Source organism: Neolamprologus multifasciatus, chromosome 7 (assembly GCF_963576455.1).
Source record: "Neolamprologus multifasciatus chromosome 7, fNeoMul1.2, whole genome shotgun sequence".
NCBI lineage: Eukaryota > Metazoa > Chordata > Actinopteri > Cichliformes > Cichlidae > Neolamprologus > Neolamprologus multifasciatus.
In genome coordinates, this window is record NC_140445.1 from 61,993,971 (window position 1) to 62,018,645 (window position 24,675).

A 24,675-nucleotide genomic window follows, 5' to 3' on the forward strand; every position below is an offset into this window, starting at 1 on the left:
ATGACATGCTATTTTTGAGGCGAAGTTGTTGCATATTTTTCCAGACTAACTTTTATTGTAAACTCAGTAAAATGTAGACGACATTACCATTTGATACTTTGTGTTTTATCTTTGCAAGGATCTGACAGACAATAATGCTTTAAGGCTTTTGTTTAGTTTTATGTCTTCATTTTCAGAGTATGACAATCTAAAAGAGCTTTTTTTGGACTGCAAATGCAATGCAGCAGGTAGTCAATGCTTTGCTTTGTATTTCTGTGGAAGAGAGAGCAAAAACGATTTCCTTCCCTAAATTGTGTCGAGTATTTTTGTTTATTTTATTTAAAGAAACTGGCATGGTCAGTATGTAAGGTTGTGCTCATACAGTGTGGTAATGGCGTTACATATCTTTTTGTACCTGCCACCTTGCCGTAGTTGATGTCACAAGTGGGCGGGATCCGTCTTCCTGTGTCGCCTGACTACTCCTTAAAGTTTGCGGAAGTTTGTTTTTTAGAGTTCAAGCAAAGTCTCAGTCTGGTGGAAATCAAAGGAAACGAGGATTATTTTTTATGTTCTTTCGGGGAGTTGTGCTTTAATAGATGGACCTCACGCCAGAGAAAATCCAGCGGATTCTTTCGAAGGTTAGTGATTTATTACGAACTGCTTCGAAAGATCCTCGTAAGTTAAAACTCAAAACATAGTTGCCGGGTAGTATAGCAGGCTAATATAGGTTAGCTGCTGTCTCCCTTCACTAACTAGCCGAACCAGCTCTGTTACTGAAGTCTGAGAGAAACCTGGATGGCAATGAGACCGGAAAAAACAGAATGGTAACTTATTTAAAATAGTAATGAGACAGGAAGAGCAATTAAAAAGTGCTAAACTGAGCTGCTTTCTACTCGTGTCTAATTTTGCGTAGACTGCAGTATTATTGTGCTTCACTTATTGTTGTTTGTGCCGATGAGCATTTCCATTGTAGGTGTGGAATACAGCAATACGCAATGACCTGTTGGACCCTTCAAGAAAATGTCAATATAAAAGTAATTGTTGGGTGTTTTGTTGTCAGAATAAATGTACGATGACAAATGTTCTTACAGCCACAAATAAATAAATTAATGTAAATAAAAGATTACTGTAATGACCCAAATCTGTAGAGAACGGATGTGGTACAATATACCTCCCTCGAGTGTGTAATATATAACCCAAATATGAAACAGTGAAGTCTTCCTTCTCTGCCCCCTGATATTAGTACAAATTTCGTGATGTTGCTGTTGAGGAGTTGGAGAAAATCTATCGAATCTATCCTGGGATGAAGCCATCCACAGGCACATACAGTAAGTTCTTACATTAAACCCTTTTACTGCTGACCTTCACATTTCCTTCGCACACAAGAACATTAAACTTATACTATCTTTACTGATATTTCAGCATTTAGTGACAGCACCCAAAAAGACCTTCTGAAATTAACTGGCACCCTCCCGGTCCAATATGAAGGTATGGCTGAACCAAACTCTTCTCACTTGCCTCCCAATTTTGACAGAAAGAGTTGTATAATTTAATAGCATCACTAATTTGAGCATGAGGTCATAATTTTGTACTGATTGAGGTGTCTCTGTCCAAAGGTCGCTCCTACAACTTCCCCATTCAGCTGTGGCTGTTGGACTCCTTCCCATTCACTCCTCCCATATGTCACATGAAACCCACTTCTAACATGGTCATCAGAGAGGGCAAGCACGTTGATGCCAATGGACGCATCCACCTACCTGGCCTTCACAACTGGGATCATGTAAGATCTTGTACTGTCTGGTTGAAATTTAAAATTAAAAGCGGACAAGGTGCTGAAATGTTGCTGTTTCGTTTCCTCTGTAACAGCCAAAGTCATCTGTGGTGGGTCTTCTGAATGAGATGGTTACCAAATTTCAGGAAGACCCTCCATTGTCCTCAAAGACCACAACAGACAACAAAGATCCCCATGAGCTCCTGGCGTTTGTCTCCAATTTCCGTATCAGTGATGGTGCAACTCCTAATATATAGTTTTATTATAATTGATGATCACTAATGAGACAAGTAGTTCATAGTGATGGCTTTACTAAATTTCAGGTGGAATCAGCCATCACGGTCAACCAATCAACAAAGTCTCAGTTATTGGGGGAGGAGATTTAGGAATGGCATCAGTGATGAGCATTTTATCCAAGGTAATCACCTGATTTTCTTTATTTTTTTAATAAACTGTTATGTCATACAATTATTATTTCACCAGCTTCAGATGTTAGCAATTCCTATTTTACTATTCATAAGTGGTTTATCTTGTTATCTGCTTTTCATCCAGTGTAAAGTGGATAAACTGGTTTTCATTGACGTCGCTGAGAGTTCCACCAAGGGTGGCAGTACAGATCTGGAGATTTTCAGTCTGCCAAATGTTGAAGTATCCAGAGGTACGTCACACTGCACCATCAAATAACCCAGAGGTGCTATTTTGCTGAGTCACCAGTGATGTCAGTTTGATTAGAAGGGAGACGACCGGCACTGTGCTTGTGTAGAGAGCATATTTGATGACTCATCAGGAAAGAGGGGAAAGAAAACATTTGAACAAGAATGGGAATGCCACAGTCAATGTTTGCTGAATTAACAATGCCTAAGCTTTGTGTTTTTCTTTTACAAGTTTTGCTGTGACAGGTCCGCAGGAATTAATTACCATCGTCTCTGCTGTGCTAGATATCTCAGCCTCTGCAGGCTCCAGGGTGGTCGTGGTGACTGCAAACGCATGGAGCAGCGAACAGTCGTATGTCACCGTGGTACAGACCAACGTTGACTTGTACAGAGGAATAATTCCCAATCTGGCACGTCTCAGCCCTAGCGCAGTGATGCTAATTGCATCACAACCAGGTCGGTAACAGCAGCAGACACGCCTTCTACTGACAGCTCGGCTCATTATATAACTCACGTACGGTCACTCACTCTCTCTCTCCAGTGGACATCATGACCCACATTGCCTGGAGGCAGAGTGGCTTGCCTCCAACACATGTGATCGGAGCAGGGTGTAACCTGGACTCGGAGCGACTCAGTCATGTCATGGATATCAACCTGAACACACACAAACCAGCCTGGGTCATAGGAGAACTTTCAGATAACAAAAGTGAGCCAGAAAAAAAGGGACTATTTAAATATTTGTTGTTTTTTTCCTTCAGTGAATTCCTGACCTGTACACTGACTGTTTTAACCCATTTATTCACCTCACGTTTTTGTTTTGTTTGTTTTTCCCCCAACCATTTCAACCATAAGCAGTAATGCTGCACTACCGGTTCAACTTGTACTTTCTTTCTATTCTAAGGACTAAAAAATACCAGTCATCCAAACGATTACACTTCTGTTTTTGTCTCACAGTTGCTGTGATGAGTAACTCTGGGTTGAACTCCAATGCACCACCTGAGATTGCCCAAGGATCCAGCTCTACCAAACCACTGTTAGACAGGTACTTGAATGAATTATTATAACTTTGAACAAAAGGCTATAATAATTGTAAAAGTGCATTTTTGATCAATTAAGTAAATATTTTTCTTTTAAAAAAAAAATGTTTATTATTTTAATTTGTGCCTGCAGAGCCTTTGAGATCATGAAAAATCGAGGCCAGCGGTCATGGTCGGTGGGTCTTTCTATCGCCGACATTACAAATAGTGTCCTGACAGATAAGAGGAAGGTGCACTCTGTCTCCACACTTGCTCAGGTAGCAACACTAAGTGGCTTGTTATTGAAGCAACTAATTTAAATAATGTGAGTGAGTGTGTGATGCTTTCAGGGCATTGTAGGAAAGGTCATTGATTATCTCGTTCTAAAAAAAGCCTTTTCTGTTTACTTTAGGGTTGGGGTGGCATAGCTGTAGAGGTGTTCCTCAGTCTGCCGTGTATTATGGGAGTAAACGGTTCCACACGCCTAGCTGGAGTGTCACTGGGACAGGAAGAAGACTCCAAACTAAGGAACAGTGTTACCTCCCTTTCCAACCTCATGGCTCAACTTAGGATATGAACGATACGAGCGGTGTGGGCGTAGCTGTGCTACTTACTACCCCGTCCTCAGCAGGTGGACTGTGTCTGTGCTGAGGTTGCATGTGGTTTCGTTTTTAGGTTACAGGCGTTACTTCTATTTTGAATTTATATAAACCTAATCACAGCATTTGTTCATCCATTCTCCTCAGACAGTGTATAGCAAATCAATCAATACTGTCGATGTACAGACAGCATTTTGTGTTCCCAGTAACCACATCTATGACAAGCCGTTCATTTTGTCTGGGTAAAAATGACAATTTGTCACAACTTGATACATGAATGTACAGAAACTTTCTGCAAAAACATAAAAACTTGTGATGCTTGTAGCCTTTAACTGCTTTGTCGAGAACAACCAAAGTTGAAGACAAGAGCGCACTTATACCTAAAATTTATGTTTAACCCATCCCAACAGGAGAAAAATCAGGGTGGCTGCAGATAAAATATGAAGTACGAATATTATACGTACTGGAGGATGCTGGCGTTGAATCAGTGGATTATGTTGGAATATTCTTCTTTCATATTTAATATTAAGGAACTTCTAAAGGTGTAAATTTAAATCTCTTGTGCCCTAATTTACTTTGTATAAAAAAAAAAAAAAAAAACTAATTTAAGCACCTTGATATTGAGGTATATACACTATATGATACTGTGGGTGTGCAATAAATATCTGAAAGCAGTTGTGAATTGTCTTTGCAGAAAACAGGAGAAAAAAAGGAATAACCGGGGTTTGTCTCTTTATAAAACTCAGTTGCATAACTGCACAAAAGCTTTGGTCCGAGCCCAAATCTCACTGATGCCAAACAGATCCATAAAAGGAGTACTGATCCACAATTGGTGGGCAGGTCACATGACAGAATACTCCAGCAAGCCAAATATACTTGTGTGGGAGCTAAGGTCCAAGTTGTTAGACAAGAATGTACAGTGAGTCTGCAAACCTAGACCAAAGACTTTAGCACGAATTTGTAATTCCATAAAAAAACAAACAAACATTAAGAACGGCAAAGTCTGTAATAACAAATGTCAGTGCAAAAAAAACAAAACAAACCCTAAAACTGATGTTTACATACAATGTCATAATTGTAAGAACATAAACATGTTTGACTATACAGTAGTTCCTTGTATTTTATATTATGGCTCAACTTCCATTTCTCAAAAAAAAAAAAAAAAAGTCCTTATAGCAATTAAATAAAACACTAAAATCACCAATAGCTCTAAAATATGTGAAGAAACTCAGATGAATTTTCCTTCCTGGTTTATATCAGTCTTAAACAGTGAGATATGGGATTTGCTCATGTATAAGTCTCTGAATATGTGCACATTCATAACCAAGAATAAAAGGAAGAACTATTAACAAGCAGAAGTAGTTTCCCAAAAAGCATCTCGGTCTTAGTCCGACAGCTTTGAACCTATTCTACCACTGAACACTAGATGGCGCTACTCTCAAATAAAGTGTCAATAGATTTTACTGAGAAACTGCTGATGTGATGGAATAAAACCTCATTTTAGTCTTTCCTTAATTAAATTTGATTCATGCATGTATATATACACAGTACATTATTGCTGTGAGATCAAGTATTAGACAAACAGATAACACTGGAACTATTACTTTGAAAAACAAAAGCATCTAAACAAAGAAATTAAAAAGACAAACAAAGTACCCACTGCTACCTGCCTGGGAAATAGCGGACCTGACCAGGCTTCATGTGATATAAACTTCAGTATTTAAAGCAGAGAAGTATCACATCGTTCCATATTGCTGCTGGTGGATACAGCTTTAAACTCTCTGAAAGGTTTGCCTGTGCACTGCATTAGTGGTCCTTTTTTTTTTAAATCAAGTACTGACCTAAAAATTCTGTAAAGAATAATTACAGTTTCTCATTACAGTTTGATATACTGTTAGATATGTGAGCCTGCTCACAGTTTGATATAAATTCAGCATAAATGTACAGGCTTTGGTTGCAAGGTCTCATTTGGCAGCCTCAAAGCCCTTGTGTTAGAGTTGCAACCCTCAGTGCACCATGATAAGGTTAAGACACTTTGTTGGGACACTGTTAAACAGAGAGAAACAAACCAATGGTGAAATGCGCAGGTTGTATGGACAAACAGTCTGAAAATTTCTTATTACAATCCAAAAAACTGAAACCTCATTTTCTCACATGACAACAAGAGCAGGCAAGTTAACACTTTTTCTGTGCAGCCAACAGAATTTAAATACAAATTTGACACCACTGCCCATAAAAGAAGGTGCAAGAATCAGAAATCTATACACGAAGCATGAGCACATGAGCACACACACGACAAATTTAAAACTTACTGGCCTTTCACCTTTAAAATGGCTTTGAAAACTAGACAAGCAGTAACAGAGAATCCCAAGCATATTGTCAAAATCAATAACTCAGTAACATTTGTATAACACTTTAAAATGTCACCGACTTGGGCAACTGATGTCCACTTTGAGGCACCCTGCAAAAGTCTGGACTGGACTGGACCAAAGCTACTCCTACTTCTGACTGTCCTGAGGATCTTAAGTGAGCCGGAGGTGACCCGGTGTACAACAGCGGTGCTGGGAAGGCAGAATGGTCTCTGGGGCCCCTGGAGAAAGGCTTAGAATAACCGGGTGACATGGCTTTGTGCGGGTCTGAACAGCTGGCAGTGGTGCATTGGAGGGGACTAAGTCTGTCGGCAAAACTAGGCGGAGGAGGGGCAAGGATAGGATCCTCCACCCAACTGCCCTCTCCTGCGTATTCTGGTTCTTGTGGCAAACTGGGAAGGGCACATAGTGAGGGAGGGGAAGCAGAGTGATGCATGTAGACAGGAGGTGGAGGCAGAGGGTACACAGCAGGGTCATATTCTCTGTTGTATGATGGGTTGTTGTGCAGGCTGGGAATTTCCTCAGGAGTGGAGCTCAGCACTCTTTCTAGACTACGGTCATCTTCGTCAACCTCCGAAAGGTTGTCATACTGTGAGGTGTTAGAAGGCCGTCTATCTCCTGCAGATGCCGGGACGTATAGAGAGACTGGGAACTTGGTTGGCTTTGGGGGAAGTCTGGGAGACGAAGACGGATCTGTGAAGGCACGATTGGGGGAGGGTTTTGAGGGCAAAGGTTTTTTCTGCATAATGTCAAGTGATGTCGGAGGTTTAGGGTATAGTTTTGGGGATAGCTGAATTTGATTGACCAGTGGTGAGGCTGAGCGGGGGGAGTGAGAGCACTGCTGGATACCCGGGCCAGTCCTAGCTCCCAGATGGGGCGAACAACCTCCCAGTGGCATTTGGTCACTCTGGTTAGGAAAAATGAAAGGTGGAGGTGGTAGGTCAGGGAGATCCATGATTTCCTCCTCAGCTTCCATTGTATGCATATCCAAGGGAGGAGGCTCATAGGGTGGAGGCCAATCCACAGGTTCGTCTTGGATCTCTGTGACTGAGGTCTCGTTTTCCTCGTTGCCCCTCTCTTGACTAACTGCTGGGAACAATTCCTTAACATCTCTCCTTACCCCTACTTTTGGAGGGATCGGAGGATTTCGACAAGGTCTCAGAGAAGATGGTGTCCCTTGTGTGTGAACCACAACAGGGTCTGGTGAAGGCAAACTAGGTGTGATTGGCCTGGAGAGGCTTCTTGATTCCTGGGGCTCTGCAAGGGAGGGAGGCTGATGTGGGGTGATGCCAACTGTTTCCTGGGTATCTGTACTGGGCTGGCTCTCAGACTGCGGACTTATTTTGACCTCCACAGAAGAGTCAGGCTGCAATGGGAGAAGGAGAACTGGTCTCTCTTGACCCAGAGGCTTCTTGGGTAACTCATCTGACTTGGCTAAAAAAGGAAACAGAATTTGTGGGTTATTACAAGACAAACGCTGTAGACAAAGAAGCTTAGGATGAACGTAGGTGCACCTGGAGGAGGTTGGTCCAGCTTTTTACTGCGTAGTTCAGTCATTGCTGTCTGCAACTGTTCAACAACAGCATCATCGGGCATGAAGAAAGAAGCAGCCAGCTGCTCCTGAAGAAATTCTCTCAGGTCCTCTAACTGAAGTTTCTGCAGGCGCTCTGATTACACACACAATACGGACAAAGGAGGAGCAAAGTAATCTATGAGGATAATCTCCACAAGGTGAGGAATAGAAATGTTACTGTTAAAAAGAGTAGTTAAGCTCAGATGTCATGTTTAAAGATACCAAGTAAAGAATTGGCCTGTTAAAGGAGTTGTTTTGCAAGAAATCAACCAATGTGCCGAGCCAGTGCTAGAGTATGCCACCCAATGAAAAATCAGCTTTTGATTCTTCTCCACAGCAACCGACCACTTCTGTTATGTAAGCCATCCAGTTAGGAAGCAGCCAACCGAGAGGAAGCGTGCAATGTAATCCACACAGTAACACTCACTCGTGTAGCAACAGCAGCCGCGGCCGTATCGAGGGATAAAGCGCGGCATGGCACAGCCTCATACTCACTTTTGTGTAACTTGAGGATAGTGTAAGCCATAGCAGATAGCATCTTCTCCCCTTCCAATATGTAGATGTCCCATAAACGCAGGGTGAGGGTGAAAGGTGTCTGTTAATTTAAGAGTCAGTCTCATCAAAACATAATAAAACTGCCATAGGTGTAGTTCTAATTTAAAAAGGAAAGTAAAAGAAAGCATTGTGAGGCACTCATTAATGGGACTAGATATAACCCCCCCGAAAAAACAGTGAAGATCTGGAGGAAATCCAAATACTCACTCTTTCAATGAAGCACTGCAGAAACCATTTTGTGGTGTAAATCCCTGTCGTCATCTGCTCCTTGTCCTGTGGAGCAGGAATGAATGCGAAACTCTGCCTTAGAATTTGTTTTCAGTTATAAATCTCGCTTTCCAAATACTCTGGAATCTAAGATCTGCAACGTGCGGTCCTTTGCAACATGAATTAATCAAAAAAAATGAGAAATGACCTGATTGTTTGAAATGAGTCTGAACTTCTAAGGTTTCAAAGAGCTCAATTACTCTTGAGGATGGAAGGATGGATGGAAGGCATCAGTCATCAGTCTGCTACTCACCAGGTGTTTCTTGAGCTTAGGCAGCATTTTGGACAGGATTAGCTCATGATGAGCCTGGAAACGGTGCAGCTTGGGAAATCCCGGGATGAAGAACCCTAGCAGGGAGGGAAAAAAATTAGTCAGCAGACTATAAGTTGTGTATGGCGATAGCAGAGATGTATTATATACAAATTAAAGAGAAAAACGATTACTCAAGTTGGTAAAGGATCCTTATATTTTTAATTGGTTTTAAACAGTACTCAAAGGAGCTTGCAAAGAAAAGCGTCTGGACTTCTTTAAGTTACTTGAAGACGTTTCACATGTGGGTCCCAATCAGCCAGAGTTTCGGGTGAGTTCATTGTGAAGGGTGGGGCCAGGTTTCACAATGAACTCACCTGAAACTCTGGCTGATTGGGACCCACATCCAGTTTCACACCTTGGCTCAGGCGATTAGAGGATCATCAGGGGGTCCTTTTGTCCCTCTGTGGGGGGAAACTCCCACTAGGTTTATATCTGGGACTCTCCACCATTTGACCTTAGAACTGAAGAAGCTTCTCGGATGAGAGGTGAAACGTCTTCAAGTAACTTAAAGAAGTCCAGACGCTTTTCTTTGCAAGCTCCTTTGACTACGATGACCTGGATGACTGAGAACCTTCACAGACATTTTAAACAGTACAGTTACTTCCCAGACATTAATTAGCTGTGCTTTCCTGTTTCCCATCTCTGTCTCACCGTGCATGGAATGCTTGTTGTCGGTAAGGAGTTGGGATAGAGCCCAGAAGGCATCCTCCTCATTCAGGTACATGAGCAAGATGGCAGCGATCTGACTCATCCCCTGGCAGTAGCTCACCTCCTGGGGGAAGAGAGGAGCAGAAATGGCCTTAGTTAAACAGAACGGGCAAATGAGAGGAAGTATTCATAATTTAATAGAGCACACACACACACATGCACGCACGCTCACAGGCTAAGAAATGAGGGAACAGAGAGCATCTGAATGTCTTATGAGGTCTGAAGACAGACTCTGGAAGTTTTACTGTACACAACAAGATGTAGTGTTGGTATTATCAGCACTTCGAACCTGGATTGTACAAATATGTACACTAGCCAATCAAAGACTCTCAGTAATGTCATGCATCCAGCTTCAATTACTGACAATATGACTTCACAATGATTCAGTGACTTAAACTAAACTAGCCCTTGGCAAGCACACACATGCAAACACAGACACATGCTTAGTATTTGTCCATATTAAGGCTGATTTATTGTGTAGCTACCAACGGACACACTAGAATATCCTTCCGAGGAAAAGCATAAATACAGTTAGGGTTATGGTGAGGTTAAACTACACATTCTCCACATTCTTCACTACCATCACATAGGCAAAAAGAACAAACATGCCTCCCCCCCTCCATCTCTCTCTTCCCTTTTCTCTCTTGGCTCTCCTACTGACCCAGTTTCTTCCGAGCAGTGTGTGAGAAGAGGGGAAAAAGGAAAAAGGGAACGACACATGCCCATTTCCTCTGGCTCAAACACCTCTACCACACAGGAATCGACTACAAAAACCAATCAGAAAAACAGATTTTGGCTCGCCTGCGTGTGGTGTACTCTTCAAAAGTCTATTGCTAAATTTCTGCTAGTTGAAAAGCGTAGGAATATTAAAATCCGTTCAATATGAATGCAAATGATGGATGTAAGTGTTCAGACACAGGATACAAATGCATACGAGTGCTGGTGATTCTGTGCGTGTCTGTAAACGCTGAATTTCACCATGCAAAGAGAAACACTTGGAAAAATACACTGAGACCCTCAAGCAGATGCATGAAAAACTCATTATCTCTGCCTTCAGATCTACAACTGTGATTCAACGACACTGGTGCAGAGACACTGTTAAGATGACTGCTAAGTGAAAAGTAACCAACTTGGCTTCTCTGAGAAATGAGGATGTGAGGTTTGTTTTTCTAAAAGCTGCGCTTAGCTAGAAACAAGGCGTCCTCTTACATTAAGACAAAAGATAGTGAATTGGCTTAATACTTGTCTCGAAGCTAAAATATTGTCAAAAGGGGAAGTTGGTCTAATAGTGTGAACAATGGTCTATCTGCTACACTGTGTTGCTGTACAATTAGGCCAAGCCAGTCATAAATAAAAGATCTCTCCTAAGGCTTTAAACAAGAGTGACAACAGATGGGTCTGGATAGCTCGGCCTGTTTTCCGCTGTACAGAAACTAACACTCTTGATGGATGTGCTGCTTGTTCCTGTGCAGCTAGTGTACACAAGACTCCTCCATATTATGCAACACAATGTTAAGTATGGACACGGATACACGGACAAATTTGCTCACCGTGTTGTAGACAGAGTAAGCAGCTAGTACGTGAAACAGCGCCTGTTGCCTGGAGAGAGAACAGAGAAGCCACCAGTTAAAGCAACCAAACAAACTGAAACGCTGTGTTGGAGTAAAGCGGTTCAATTGAACCAATTATTTCATCCACCCAGTCGCTTAATCAACCCTCAGTATTGTTGCTACAGATTTAAGTTTTAATGTGTAACAGGACTTCTGTTATGGCTGAAAAAAAAGACCAAGAAGATAACTTTTAGGGTTTTCTTTTCGTAATGGCTGACCTTGTGAAGTAGAGAAGTATATATTTTGTTCATGATATGTGAAAATATGCTGTCATATATGGAAAGCCCCACAGATGTTCCAGAAATTACATCAGATCACAACTGCTTCAGACCTTGAACACAGGCAGCCAATGTGTGTGTAATGTGTACAACGTGCACACGGCGTAGGGATCGTAACAGATCTAATGTACGCAGATGTAGATAGGACAATGCCCCCACAGGCTTCTATAGTAAATAGATGTCTTATGGACAGTGACAGAGACAGGAAAGGACCTTTAAATAGCTCTCAGTTTCTCAGTGTGTGTGAGACAGCTGCTGACTTGCAGGGAAGGAGTGGGCAGCCAGGCAGGATGGAGCGGTGTTTTGGTCTATTTGGACTCGGTGGCTTTGAATTGGAGGGGAAGTACATTACAAAGGGCAAAAAACAGAGCACTCAGTTACACACTCAGAGTGAAGAGTAACACATAACAGCGCCTTGCCCCAAGCAAATACAATGAGAAACACAAGAAGGTATTTAGTGTTTGGAAGGTAAGTCTGTGTACATTTGGTGATATAAGTTTCTGTTGTTGCAGTGGTATTACAGTACATGTGACGCCAGCGCACATTTCTGTATAATGCCATTTCCTGTGGGGCTTTGCGCACTGACAGGAAGGCTAATAAAATGCAGAGAGGAGGAAACCACATCTTTGGTTTTGTGTGTGTGTGCAGGGCACTGTGTGAGTGCGTATGTAAGTGGGGAGGGGACAGGGCTACTGCAACGTTTAGGTCAGAGGTCACACCCTGCAGGAACCTCTGTCAGGGGAAACCTGGACATGTGACCTGACAAAACAAAACAAAAAAACCTGACAAGGCCACTTGTAGCAAAAAACAAAAAAAACAACAACCAAGGTTTAACAGTTTCTTAAAAAGTGTGTATAATGTGTTACTTGTGGATACAATAAAATACTTCAGCTTCCTCCTGAGTGAAGCTAAGAACTCACTTGACTCCAAAGCGATCCATGAACATGATGTGGTTCCTGAAGGTTCTGTTAACATCCAAGTCTATCTGCTTAATTTCTGTGGAGAAGTTACGAGCCTGCTGCTTCATTTTCTGGATAACAGGGGAATGACATTTAGAATAGAATAGAATAGAATTCAACTTTATTGTCATTGCACATGCACAGGTACAGGGCAACGAAATGCAGTTTGCATCCATCCAGAAGTGCTTTAGCCATGATATAGATATATTACAAATATATATTAGCAATAATATAGATATGTAAGTATATTACAGAAATGGGTCTATTATGGTATGTTATAATGTACACAGTATGAAGTATGTTATGAATATTCTATAACTATAAGTATGTACAGGCTATGAACAGGATATAAATATGAAATAAAAAACTATACAGAAATCTGAGATACACAGTTATACAGAAATGTGAACTATGCAAGTTATAAACAGTTGTAGGATTAAAAATTATCATATGTACAGAATGATTATTTACACAGCACTATACAGTAGTGCATTTCTGTGTATAAAAACCAGGACACAGTTTCTCAAAATCAATGAAAATTGCCAACAATTTTAAGATCTTACCTCATATTTACCATCTTGTTTCACCTTCTCTATGTCTAAAAGCAAGGCCCAAGCTTGTCCTCTAAGTTGGAGAGGAATACCTTTATATACACGCTTCGCCAGCTGAAACAGATGTGACAGAAACACACGAACAGGCTCTTCATGAGGCGGCAAAAACAGACAGAGGGATAGCGTCACGTTTGAATGCTACTTGAGGTGTACGCCTTTTAGCTCTCTTGATTGACACGGATTCATCTCATACACTCATGTACTTGTTTGTTTTTTTTATCCATCTCCTCACGATAGTCTAGTAAGAGGAGATGGATAGAGATAAAGGAGTGAGCTGTGCTTAAAAGAGGAATGGAAAACAGATTATAAAAAGAAACGGAAATAGTACATCAGATAGCCAAGCAGAAAAAAGGAAGCATGGGCTAAATTAAAACATGTTGGTGTCTGAATGTTGATGGGTGACTATCGACCTTTTCACTGCTCTTGTATTTGTCCCATTTCTTCACCATCTTCAGCCATTTCTCAACTCGCTCGAGCTCCTGCTGCTTTTGCTGGAGAGAAGAAAGACAAAACAACATGTGGTTCAGTGCATATGTGATTCGGACATATATAGATCACTTGAATGGTAAAAATATGAAGTAGCTATACGTTAAAATGTTCATACCTTTTCTTCAAGCACACTGGGTGTTGGAAGCTCTTCCTCACTGGAGAAGGGCAGGAATACACAATATGTATCAAAGCAGTAGATTAAGAGAGTAATCTACATTTTATAATGATAAAAAAAGTCATCATAATCTGAGAAGTAGCATAGACAGAACGATGGGACCAATTAAATGCAAGGGAATGTGCACAAATTCAAAATACTGCAAGGTAGAGACCAAAGCTTCAAATGTACTTACTGCAGGAAGCCAAATCGGTCTGTGATTTTATAAATGCTGTAGTCAGCATCCTCCCACGGATCAATACTGACACCCTCCTGCCTGCCCTGAAACACAAACAGTTCAAATCATGCATATTTGGACAGATCCATTATTTTCCTCTTTAACCCCTGCGAGTCAGTGCACTACATTTTAAATTAGGAGCCTGAGACATGAGCACATGCCTTGACATTTTCTGACGATGTTCTGCCTTCCTGACAGATGCAATTGAGTCTTAGCCCATGCAAAGGTAGGGAGCGTGTGAATGCTGATCTGTGAAGTAGCCTCCAAATGAAACGTGACAATCTTCTGTGGCATAAATGCATTATGCTTTGCAAAAATATCCTAAGTGTAACCACAAATTGGTCACTATGGAAATGTTCACAGTCACAGTTAGGTTTTCCTGTAAACACCTACCTTGTCATATTTAGAGATGATTTCAGCCCGTTCTTCTGCTATTAATGTGTCTATGTCCTTCTTCATGTCAAAATCTATAAGAAAACACACAGAAATAGATTAAGAGAGTAATCTCTTATCTCTTAACCCGTGTATATGCCAATGCATTGGCATATGCATTGGGCATGTGGAAGAATATTGACCTAATATTGAGGTAAATATTGATTTACTGCTGATTGGTATGGTAGGATAATTACACACTTGATCCATGGTATAAAATGTTGCTTGAATGCAAAAGAGATAACTGTAACTGCTACAATCTCCTTGCATTAAACTTACTGAAATCCCTCCATAAAAATATGACACATACAGAAATTGTGAGGTAAACAGCCTATGAGTGTATGCTGGAGTTGGTGGAGGGCTTGAAACAGTACGAAGCAATGCAGCGCAGCAGCGGCACTGACGTGTCAGAGCGAGTAGGAAATTTAGAAATTTAAATATGGAATATAACGGATGAGGCATGTTACATGTTTATGACACAGTGCCGTTAGAGTTGGCTGTCTGAATTAGCCTGCATGGTATTGTCCAATGCAATTCTTCACATTGACTTTTTGAAGAGTGTTTGTTTTAAAAAGGTTACACAGGAAATTAGTATAATAAGTCAGCCCTTTGGAATAAACGCGGTGTACTGAGGAACGTCATACTGATTCTCGACACATGCAGCCAACAGAAACCTCAGGCAGTAGATTTTTCGTAGCATGCCAAGCAGCAACAGGTGTGAATGCACCTGTCGTCTCACACAAAGACCCTTTAACTTTTCCCTGCAGACCCTTACTCGTTGCGCTGACAGGGAGACATTGCATTTGAAGCGATCTACAATTCACAAAACGTACAAGTTCAGGATGCAATTTGTTTCTCAGTACCTGTAACGATGTCTTCACACACACATAAAAAGATATCCAGTGCTGCTGAAATACGAGCAGTTCTTGGGACTCTCCTACAATTAGGCCTAATAATGGAAGAGGTTTGCCACAGTAGAAACAGGTGCTCATTGAAACCAGACCTCTGAACAAATGGACTCTGTTGCTCCTTGCTTTCCTTTTCAAAATTTCCCTTTTCTCATCCACCTCAGCTTGAGCCATTTCAGGGTTTTGATGGCATCAGCATACTTTCTGAACAGCTGTGTAAACCGTCTGTGAGGTGAGCTCGGTAACCAAAGTCTTATCTTACCTATATCACATGATCAGATAATGTGGTCTTACTAGTGTATTTATCATAGGCTAAGAAAGTCGTAAAGAAATAAATTAATAAAAAGCTGAGCACGTTAAGGCAACTATTGTTGTGATCTGGTGCTATATAAATAAAACTGAATTGCACTGAATACTTTAACTATGCACACAATGTTGCTCGAACCACACAAAGGCAAATGTGTCCAACAGTCATAGGCATAAGAAACTGGAATTCTCTCAGTGATCATCTTAGGTGTTGTACAAATGTTTCTCAATTTAAAATCTGCTATAAGAATAAAATGATAAACCAATATGAAGAAGTTGAAAATAATAGAATTTAATTGTAGAAAAATGATCGTTTTAGTTTGATATTTAGTGGTATTGCTCATTGTTGAGTATATTGTTCTGTTTGCTTTGTTTTGTTTTGTTTTGTTATGTGCAGAATATTGTCAGAGTGTAATTTTGGTTGTAAGTGCCTACTTGTATTATCACAGATAGGGGGCAGGTGTCAATAAGAATTTATTCTTCTTCCTGCTCCTTTTCATGCGTGGAAACAGTGTTACTTTAATTGAAAGGAAGGCTGTGTATTGGAAATGAATTACTGCTGTACCATGTGTGAAACAAAAAATAAAATAAAATAAAAAATGTTTTTTAACATCGGAGTTGATGTGTGGAGTGTCATGGCACCACATTGTAAAGCTACATAATTGTTTTTCTTAATTAATCAAATTGATTTAATTGTATTTTCAGAATTATCAAAAGTTTAATTTATGTTTCTCTTCTAAGAGATGCACTGAATTTAAGTGAATGAGGAGGACTAATCTTATTTTAATGCAATGACTTAGTAGGAACGTCACACAACACGGATGTGTAAGCAAGGTTATGCCAAGAGAACGTGCTCTGTTATTATGAGTTCAGCTTTAATGGCACTGCCAGTGAAACTTAATTCAAATGCATGAGGAGTTAATTGATTTATATGCCAACAACTTTAACCCTTATGGTCATCAAAGTGAAGATTGCTTTACTGCATTTTCACATGTTTATAAATGTAAGTTGTAAATGTATAAAATATATATATATACACACTGTGTATAACATTTCATTATGCTTTGTACAATGGAATTTTACTTTTTAAAAATCCTGTTTGCTGAGGGAATTTCTTTAAAAAATAAATAAATAAATAAATAATTAAAGCATCTGTCGGGCTTCATCATTAGGTCTCAGATGCTTTCTTCCTGTGTTGAGTCTCCGCACTGCTGATAGCATTGTTTTTGAGCCAGGAAGAAAAGGAAACTAGTGACTGCCACTCCTTCAATAACAGGTTCAAGGAAAACTACAGAAAGAGTAGGACAAAATTCTTCTTCCTCCAGCCATTAAACAAATACTTCAACTCTTTCAGACTTGGACTGTGTGATCAGCAAGAAAGATTTCAGTAAAACTGCAGTTGATCTGTCTGCGTAGGTTCTCAGTCATCCAGGTCAAAGTAATCTAAGGAGCTTGGAAAGAAAAGCGACCGGACTTCTTTATGTTTCTTGAAGACGTTTCACCTCTCATCCGAGAAGTAAGATTATATCACACTAATACAACTGGTGATTTGCTTATGACTCATAAGCAAAATACAAGGGAAAACGGCTGAGGCTACATCCGTGGCTGCGTCAAAGTAATTTACTTTGCTGCTCTTTTTAAGTGGTGAACAGGAAGGTGGCTACTTGTGGTCGGGATCAGGGTGTCAACAGATGGAAGCTCAATGGAAAATGTGATTAAGCAACTGAGAAGGTCACCAAGTGGGAGAAACCTCACACGAATATCACACCTGGGGGAGTTAATATGAACAGGGATGTGTCGTTTGTCTAACTGTGTAGAAAACAGAAGGAATGAATAAAGGTTATGTTTTTGAAAGAAACAAAATCGCCCCTTGAGATAGTGAGAAGATAGTGAGCAAACAGTAAGCTGGAATTTGAGATGGTTAACACCGCTGAACATTCAGAAGAAAAACAAAACAAACAACAACTGTATGGCTACGTTTTGACAACCATGTTGCTAACAGGGTAGAAACTGAGGCTTAGATGACATCATTTCCTGTTATGACATAGGGCTCTAAATTAGGCTCACATATATAAGCTCACAGTGCACAGTTGTAACCACAAAGAGCTTGCAAAGCATTCTGAGTCACAGTCAGCTAATTACAAGGTCTTCAGCGGTGATGCCGTGATGCGGCAGTCAAAACTTCCTTTACTGATTTATCACTAAAATTTCCTATCTCTAAATGTTGCTCACATACTCTAAAAAGTCATGGATAAAGCCATAACCAGCCTGGCTTTTGCAAGGAAAAAAATTAAGCCAAGTAGCTTTATTTCAAAGACTTACTGGTAGCACACTTTTAAACAGCTCTCCGCACTGAAAACCAAAAGGCCATTTATAGTTCTATCAGCTAACTGCGGTTCAAAAACTAAAAGATATATTTAATCTCACAGGAAACAGAACACAATTCTCAAACGTTATTTAAACATATTTCTGTTTCCCTTGGTTTCTGATCATCTCTCTTTTGGCTTATAATCAATCTTAATCCGAGCGGATTCCGATTTAAGACAGAGGATTATACAAGCGCCAAGTAAGAATGAAAGCTTGGGATTACAAGTAGTCTGGCAATAACTTACTGTAGGGCCCTGGAAACTAACCACAAGCGCTAGACTCTTATTTAGATAGATACACGATGACATATTTCCAATATGTGAGTGTGGGTTGATATCTTGAACCGAAGCCTTCAAGTCAAACTACCTCAGACAGTTTGTACCAGCACAAGGGCAAAAACACAAAAAAATACTGGAAAAAAGTTGACCTGAATCCCAAAGGTCAGATTTGTTGTTAATATCTGATATTAATATTGTTATTAATATCAAATTTTTACGTTAATGTATTTTATGTGGCTGGCACTCAAAACACTAACCTCACTGCTGATGGCGAAAGCAAAAAAAAAAAAAGCGACGCCAGATGTTTCGTTCTTTTGAGCACACGATTAGTCAGCGCTGCATGGTCAGCCAAAGGACGCTCAGATCAGACAAGCTTGAACCATGCACCGACTCAGCCTGGTTACCTTGCCGAGTAAACACCCACTCTTCAGATGCATATTTTATTATAAACATGTACTGTAAACCCCCGCTGTTCCTGCAGAGGATCTTATAACCTCACTGTCAGGGTACTAATAAGCATGAAGTGTCAAAGACAAACAGATTTTTAATGAGGCACGACTAAGATGTAAATGATCTAAATCTGACGCTTCATCGACGGTTTCTCACTTCCCTACATCAAAAGAAAAAGCAATTCAAATTAAGAATATGGTGGAATTATACATCTGTTGCTTAAGTTTACAATCGTATTAATCACTACAGTCATTAGCAGAACAATTTATGACAATTAAATTGAAAGAATGTCCTGTGGCGCATTCCATTTCCCCTGTCATTACATTAGCTCAGTGGTGTAGCTTTGTGGCGGCTGTGAAGAACAAGTATGTCATTCTAGTTCAGAGAAGGGAAGCTTACAAGCAACCACATGGCTTTAATTTCCACATGAAGAACTCTCAAGTCCCAGATCGCAACAGAGCTCCAGTTTTGCAATGGGTGTCAGACACACAGTGTATGCATGTAAGCATGGATGTGTCCAAGAGAAGCAGAAAAGAGCTGGAAAAAGCAGACAGAGAGCATCGGCCACGAGGTGCCCTCCCTACTTTAAGCAGGGGCGAAGAAAGATGATCATCCAGGGTCAAATTAGATGATAATAGAGGCCAACTGAGAGCACTATTAAGAGATGAGGAATGTCATAGAAAGCTTAGAACCTACTTAGAGAACAGGAATCATTATTACAACAAACACAAGAGTGACTATTTTTTCCTCTAAAAAAAAAAAGTTATGAAACCTTCATTAAAGTACAATATAATGGACATAAAAAAATAATTTAGCTACCAAGTCATATTTTTAGAAGCCACGTTTTAACATGCTCAAAATATGATCACATTAATATAAAAAACAAGCTCAGATATCTCAGTATCATCAACAGCTTCTATATATGGCTCCATACTAACAAACATGTTTGGCAGGTGTGATGGTGCATGGACAACAGCCATTTGTTTCACCGTGCCAGTAGCATTTTTCTCAAGGCTTGCTCATAGTGGCCACTGACTCATAGCAAAGTAAAATAAACTGTGTACTAAATCTTTTCTTGACTGAGCTGAAGCAAAGAGCAAGTCCATACTAGGAATTCAAAGGACAATTTGAGACAAGAATAATACCACCCACCTTAGGCCACTTAGAGAAAATCTTACTTCTGAGAAGCTATGGTCTCCTTAACAAAAGATTCCCTGTCTTCCTTACTGTCTGGGCCCTTTTCCCCACCGCCCCATCTCACTCACTTTTTTGTAGCGTTTATGCATAGAAAATACAGACACAGACGTTGTGACCCAGGGGGAAACATCCAGAGCTCAGGGACTGAGAAAAAGCACAAAGGCTCAGAATAGCTTGCTGTCCCTAAGGACTTTTTTGTCCTGCTCCACTCTATATTACCCATGTCCCTCTGCCTTATCATTTTTCCAGAGAGAGCCACACAGAACATAGATTATACCAACATTACTCACCATCCAAATGTGCCCTTTTTCCTTTCATGACAAAGAAAGAAAACAAGATGGAGCAGGAGGAAGAGGGCTCACCTCACCTTGTATCACTCAGACTGAAAGCAGTCTCTGTTCATTACTGTGGCTTGAGAGCAGGAAGGGGGGGTCTAATTATAACAATGACCACACAAAGTTTTAGATGCTAGAGAAGCAAGCCCATCGCAGGCCTGTTTCCCAGAGTGCGAGCAATTTTTTGAGGAGTGGTATGAGGAGGACAAGAATGTCAAGGGAAGAATATTCATAAACACAAAACCTCAGATCCTGCAGAGAAAGCCACATTCTCATAAATGACTACAACATAAGCGGTGTAGCTAGAAAAAAACAACAACAACGTATATCCACACTTTAAATAACTACTTAGTAAACTCATACGTGAAGCTGAATGACTAATAAACAGAGAAAAACCGGTTTTAAAAAAAGCAATGCTTAAATCATGCAGATGATAGACAGATCTCCTATTTAACCATTTACAAAAGCAGCTTGCTGCACAACAAGCGTCCTTCACTAAATTAAGAGCAAACGCTCAGGTCACATTACTAAGTTCAAACGTAACCTCCGATACAGCTTCCACTCTTTACAAACCATTATATTTTGCCCACCACAGCACAGTGCTAGGTTTTGGAAAGCCAAACAGATTAAATAATTCAAGAAGGTGAACACAAAGAGAGGATGTTACCCAATGAGGAAGAGCCGACCACGGCCAAAGTCAGAAGCTGAAGAGAAAAAAGAAAAAATGCTAGGCTTACCGTTACACACGGCGCGTGTGATTCGGTCAGTTTTAATGTTGTTTACAAGGACAGAAAGAGAGGATTATGGAAGGGGGACAGCTCTACACTGGAAGGACACTTATAGCAGTTCAGCAAAACGAGGTTAAGTATTTGGGGCAAAAACTAATTTAAAGTGGCATCTAGAAAAGACACAAACAGAGCCAATCATAGAGGGGAAATTCCAAGATGGTCCGTTTTAGCCTTTCTACAAATGTCAAAAAACAAACAAAGATTTCAGCTATTATCCCATGAACCGACCACTCGTGTCCTCATGGGTGTAGCAGTTTTCAGCCTGAGTGACAATTTACAATCTCAACAGTGGTGTGACCTCAATTTCACTAATGACGGAGTGTGGGAAAAAGAATTGGGATCATTTATAGACAAACTAGCTCATGCAAATGTCGGAATGAGTTCTCGCAGAAACCTAGTTTCTTGCACCATGATTGTGATAAAGTAACATACTGATCAAATGCTAAAATGCTGTATTTGAGACTTAAGGATTATAATAGTGTAAAGTAATGTTATTACACTGGTATCTATCATCTATTTGCCCTCTTATAACTGCCTTTTTAATACGATCATCCTTGTGTATTAATATAATTTTAAAAGGTGCTAACAATCACAGTCTTCATAAAAGCATCATAAATGCCCCACTATTCTGAGATATTCGCCGACTATACTATTAAGTTCCAATCCACTGGATGACTTTGGCTTTTCTGTGCAGAGTTTAAGTTCTTTCTAGGAGTGCAAGCACAGGTTTGGCAAATGAGGAACCCAAGTTGTATGTAGGTGTGAGTATGACTATGTTTGTCTGTATGTAGCCCGTAAAAACACAGAAAACCTATTCAGGGTGTGCAAAGGTCTATGACGCAATGCATGGTGACACAAACTCCAGGATCTTGTCACCCTGAAAAGAAAAATGTAGAATACTAATGGCTGGGGATATTGAAATATTTTGAGGAAAATATTACTCATTTCTGTCCAAAATAGCTTCTGTGACATCTACCCTACCATAGATTATGATTGAATAATACTGACCACCCCATTTGTGACATCTCGACCTAGCATGGCTCACAACACAATGTGCGAGACATTTTCATACAGATCAACAAGCAGTGTTGCTGCTTCTGGTTCTGATGTAGCTCTCATTTGAAGTAGGCCGGACAGCTTTAAGCACGATACAGTAAATAAAAGCAAAACAAAAATTAAACATTATTTTGTTGGTTGATAAAAACAGACCAACACCTGGACTTGCCTCAAGTGTGCCTTGGAACAACTTTTCATAAACATAGCTATAGCCTATATACTAAGCCCCACACGCGATATGGTACACCTCCCCAGCTCTGACCACGATTGCATTGCAACAAGATGATCAGAGATTACCTGTAGGTGGTTTAATCATGTGACAAGGCCACTGAAAACCTTTCATGGGTCACACTATTGGGGTAAAGTGTTTCTTTTTCTTCTTTCTTTAAAAGGCTGGCAAAAGGCTTCACTATTCGGTGCTTTTTGTGACACTGGCCCATTTGTAAGCCTTTGGAATCTATCATAAAGCCGCCATTCAGACCGACAAAAAGACTATTGTTGCTTCTCTGCTGTAATAATATTATCCCAACAGTAAACAATGCAAACTCCTGGCTGAAAACGAACATGTGAACCATAAACAGACGTAAATGTTGTATCAGAGTAAAAAAAAGAAAGTGTCTGTGTTTATGGTTTATTTGACTAAAGCCAATTATGATCCTTTCCTCCTAAGTGCTAACCAAGAGATTTACTTATTATCTAAAATACTGCAGAACATAATACTACATAATTGCTTTTAAGTCTGCTAAGCAGGGATATAAAACAGCAAATTTATAAAAGCTTAATGAACACATCAGTGTTCTAAAAAAGGCAAATTCTAGTGAGTCATTAGGAAAAAAGACAAGGATAATAAAATAAGGGCTCACATGCTCTGCCTCACATGTGGCTGACATCCTGCTTGCAGTCAGAACAATGTTTAAAGGGAAAAGTTTTACTCACACACATATCCTAAAGTCATCATGTGCTGCTGAACTCTAGATCAAATTGACGGTTTGAAAACGATGAGATCCACGTAATATTCATTTTTGAAAATGCCATGCCCTATCTGTAAGTGCACACAGATTTACAGATTTTTCTCATGAGGGAAAATCTAATATTAAAGGGTGGTTGACTTATTGAGACTTGATTTATTGCTATCTGAAAAGCTTTACAACAGAAACCAAATCAAAGCAGTTATTAACTAAAATAATTAGGAACAGATGCAGGAGATAATTAAAGAGGCAGGAAATTGTGAGGTATGGGTGGGGTTCTCACAACAAGAAGCAAAAACATAGAAACACCTTTCTGATATGAACAGAAACACAGCTGTGAAGTGTGAAAACCTAATATAGCACTGACTTAATACGCCTGTACAATACTTCTCATGCTATTACCAAGTACATATTTAAATTAAAGAGGTAATGTGCACATTAGCAACATGCACATCTGCAATATGAGTCTGCAATCCTACACAGGAGAGCTAGAGCTGCTGGACATCTTTCACTTGAGTCTGTCTGTCTGTATCCTCCCCCCACTCCACATTTGAACCAGCCAGACTCCCATTAACCTTCCAGAGGGGGGACCGAGCACGGTGTAGCATGACATACAGACCAGCTACTGGCCTACTTTCGGATGCTGGAGTCTGCTTTCTGAGTGGTGGGATATTCAGAGTAAACCCCAGCTGGCTCCAGTTAAAGGACTATGTCGCTTTTCGGACATAAAACGACAGGACATTGTGTCGAACACAACTATAGTTCCCGATTTTGGCACTTCTCTCATACCTGCGAAGCATACATTAACACAATGCGGAACTTAAAGATGGTAAGAGCGAAACTGATTAAGAAATGTCTTTGCTTCGTGAGAAAAAACCCCAGACTAGTGCTGTTCGGGTGAAACGCCAGATAATTAAGGACACCGAGTCATCTTCCCTGTTCTTAAACACTTGTCTTGTCACGGTTAACACGTAATTTAACAGCTGGAAAGCCCGCGAGAGTGATGCAAAATCAGAAATTCCCAAAAATGAATACCGCTCCTACACTTCTCTTAACCACAGAGGGTTTGCGAAGTTAGCCAACTTCTCTCACCATAAACCGTATCTGTTCCGTAAAAAAAAAAAAAAAAAAACATTCACGAGCACAAACCTTCACTTCCATTAACGGTTAACACGACCGCTTTCTAACAGCCCTGCACGTGCGACTAGTTTTAAAACGAGTGAACAGGGGTTCATTTACTGATCTCTAGCTGATTGCGCAAGTTGTGAAAACATAACAGGACAGGAAAAGACAGTAACAAACGGGTCGTTTCGTTACAAGCGCTAATCAGATGGAGAAGACAACACAGTGTGTCAGAGACGCTAAAGCTTTTCTCCGCTCACCTTTTGAAGTGACTTCTCTGTTGCCGCGCTGTACAAACTACATCCACTATTCTCATTCTCTCCCTC

At 40.3% G+C, this 24,675-nt stretch overlaps 2 protein-coding genes across 2 annotated transcripts; one reads left to right on the plus strand and one right to left on the minus strand.

Moving 5' to 3' along the window:
- Positions 1–48: 48 nt before the first annotated feature.
- On the plus strand, positions 49–5,003 carry uevld (UEV and lactate/malate dehyrogenase domains). The gene is made up of 12 exons (XM_085164844.1): positions 49–617; positions 1,223–1,307; positions 1,402–1,467; positions 1,596–1,759; positions 1,846–1,987; positions 2,074–2,168; positions 2,303–2,408; positions 2,689–2,859; positions 2,945–3,109; positions 3,358–3,445; positions 3,574–3,697; positions 3,832–5,003. Exons 1-12 carry the CDS (start codon positions 576–578, stop codon positions 3,994–3,996), a joined length of 1,413 nt encoding a protein of 470 aa, XP_085020970.1. The 5' UTR covers positions 49–575; the 3' UTR covers positions 3,997–5,003.
- LOC146515799 (uncharacterized) lies at positions 3,539–24,654 on the minus strand. The gene is made up of 14 exons (XM_085164831.1): positions 24,610–24,654; positions 14,536–14,609; positions 14,101–14,186; positions 13,866–13,905; positions 13,672–13,752; positions 13,214–13,315; positions 12,612–12,721; positions 11,354–11,402; positions 9,747–9,867; positions 9,036–9,130; positions 8,723–8,788; positions 8,456–8,555; positions 7,902–8,054; positions 3,539–7,821 (listed from the first exon to the last, which is right to left on the minus strand). Exons 2-14 carry the CDS (start codon positions 14,599–14,601, stop codon positions 6,434–6,436), a joined length of 2,457 nt encoding a protein of 818 aa, XP_085020957.1. The 5' UTR covers positions 14,602–14,609; positions 24,610–24,654; the 3' UTR covers positions 3,539–6,433.
- Positions 24,655–24,675: the final 21 nt, after the last annotated feature.

What these genes read in the sequence shown, in the direction of transcription:
- LOC146515799 (XM_085164831.1), bottom strand. Translation starts at nt 14,601, where the DNA reads ATGAAGAAGGACATAGACACATTAATAGCAGAAGAACGGGCTGAAATC. An exon ending in TCATCTCTAAATATGACAAG is followed by an intron (nt 14,187 to 14,535) that starts GTAGGTGTTTAC and finishes TTTGTGTTTCAG; the next exon opens with GGCAGGCAGGAGGGTGTCAG. An exon ending in AACAAGATGGTAAATATGAG is followed by an intron (nt 12,722 to 13,213) that starts GTAAGATCTTAA and finishes CCTGTTATCCAG; the next exon opens with AAAATGAAGCAGCAGGCTCG.
- uevld (XM_085164844.1), top strand. Translation starts at nt 576, where the DNA reads ATGGACCTCACGCCAGAGAAAATCCAGCGGATTCTTTCGAAG. An exon ending in CCTCCCGGTCCAATATGAAG is followed by an intron (nt 1,468 to 1,595) that starts GTATGGCTGAAC and finishes CTCTGTCCAAAG; the next exon opens with GTCGCTCCTACAACTTCCCC. An exon ending in CTGTCTCCACACTTGCTCAG is followed by an intron (nt 3,698 to 3,831) that starts GTAGCAACACTA and finishes TGTTTACTTTAG; the next exon opens with GGTTGGGGTGGCATAGCTGT.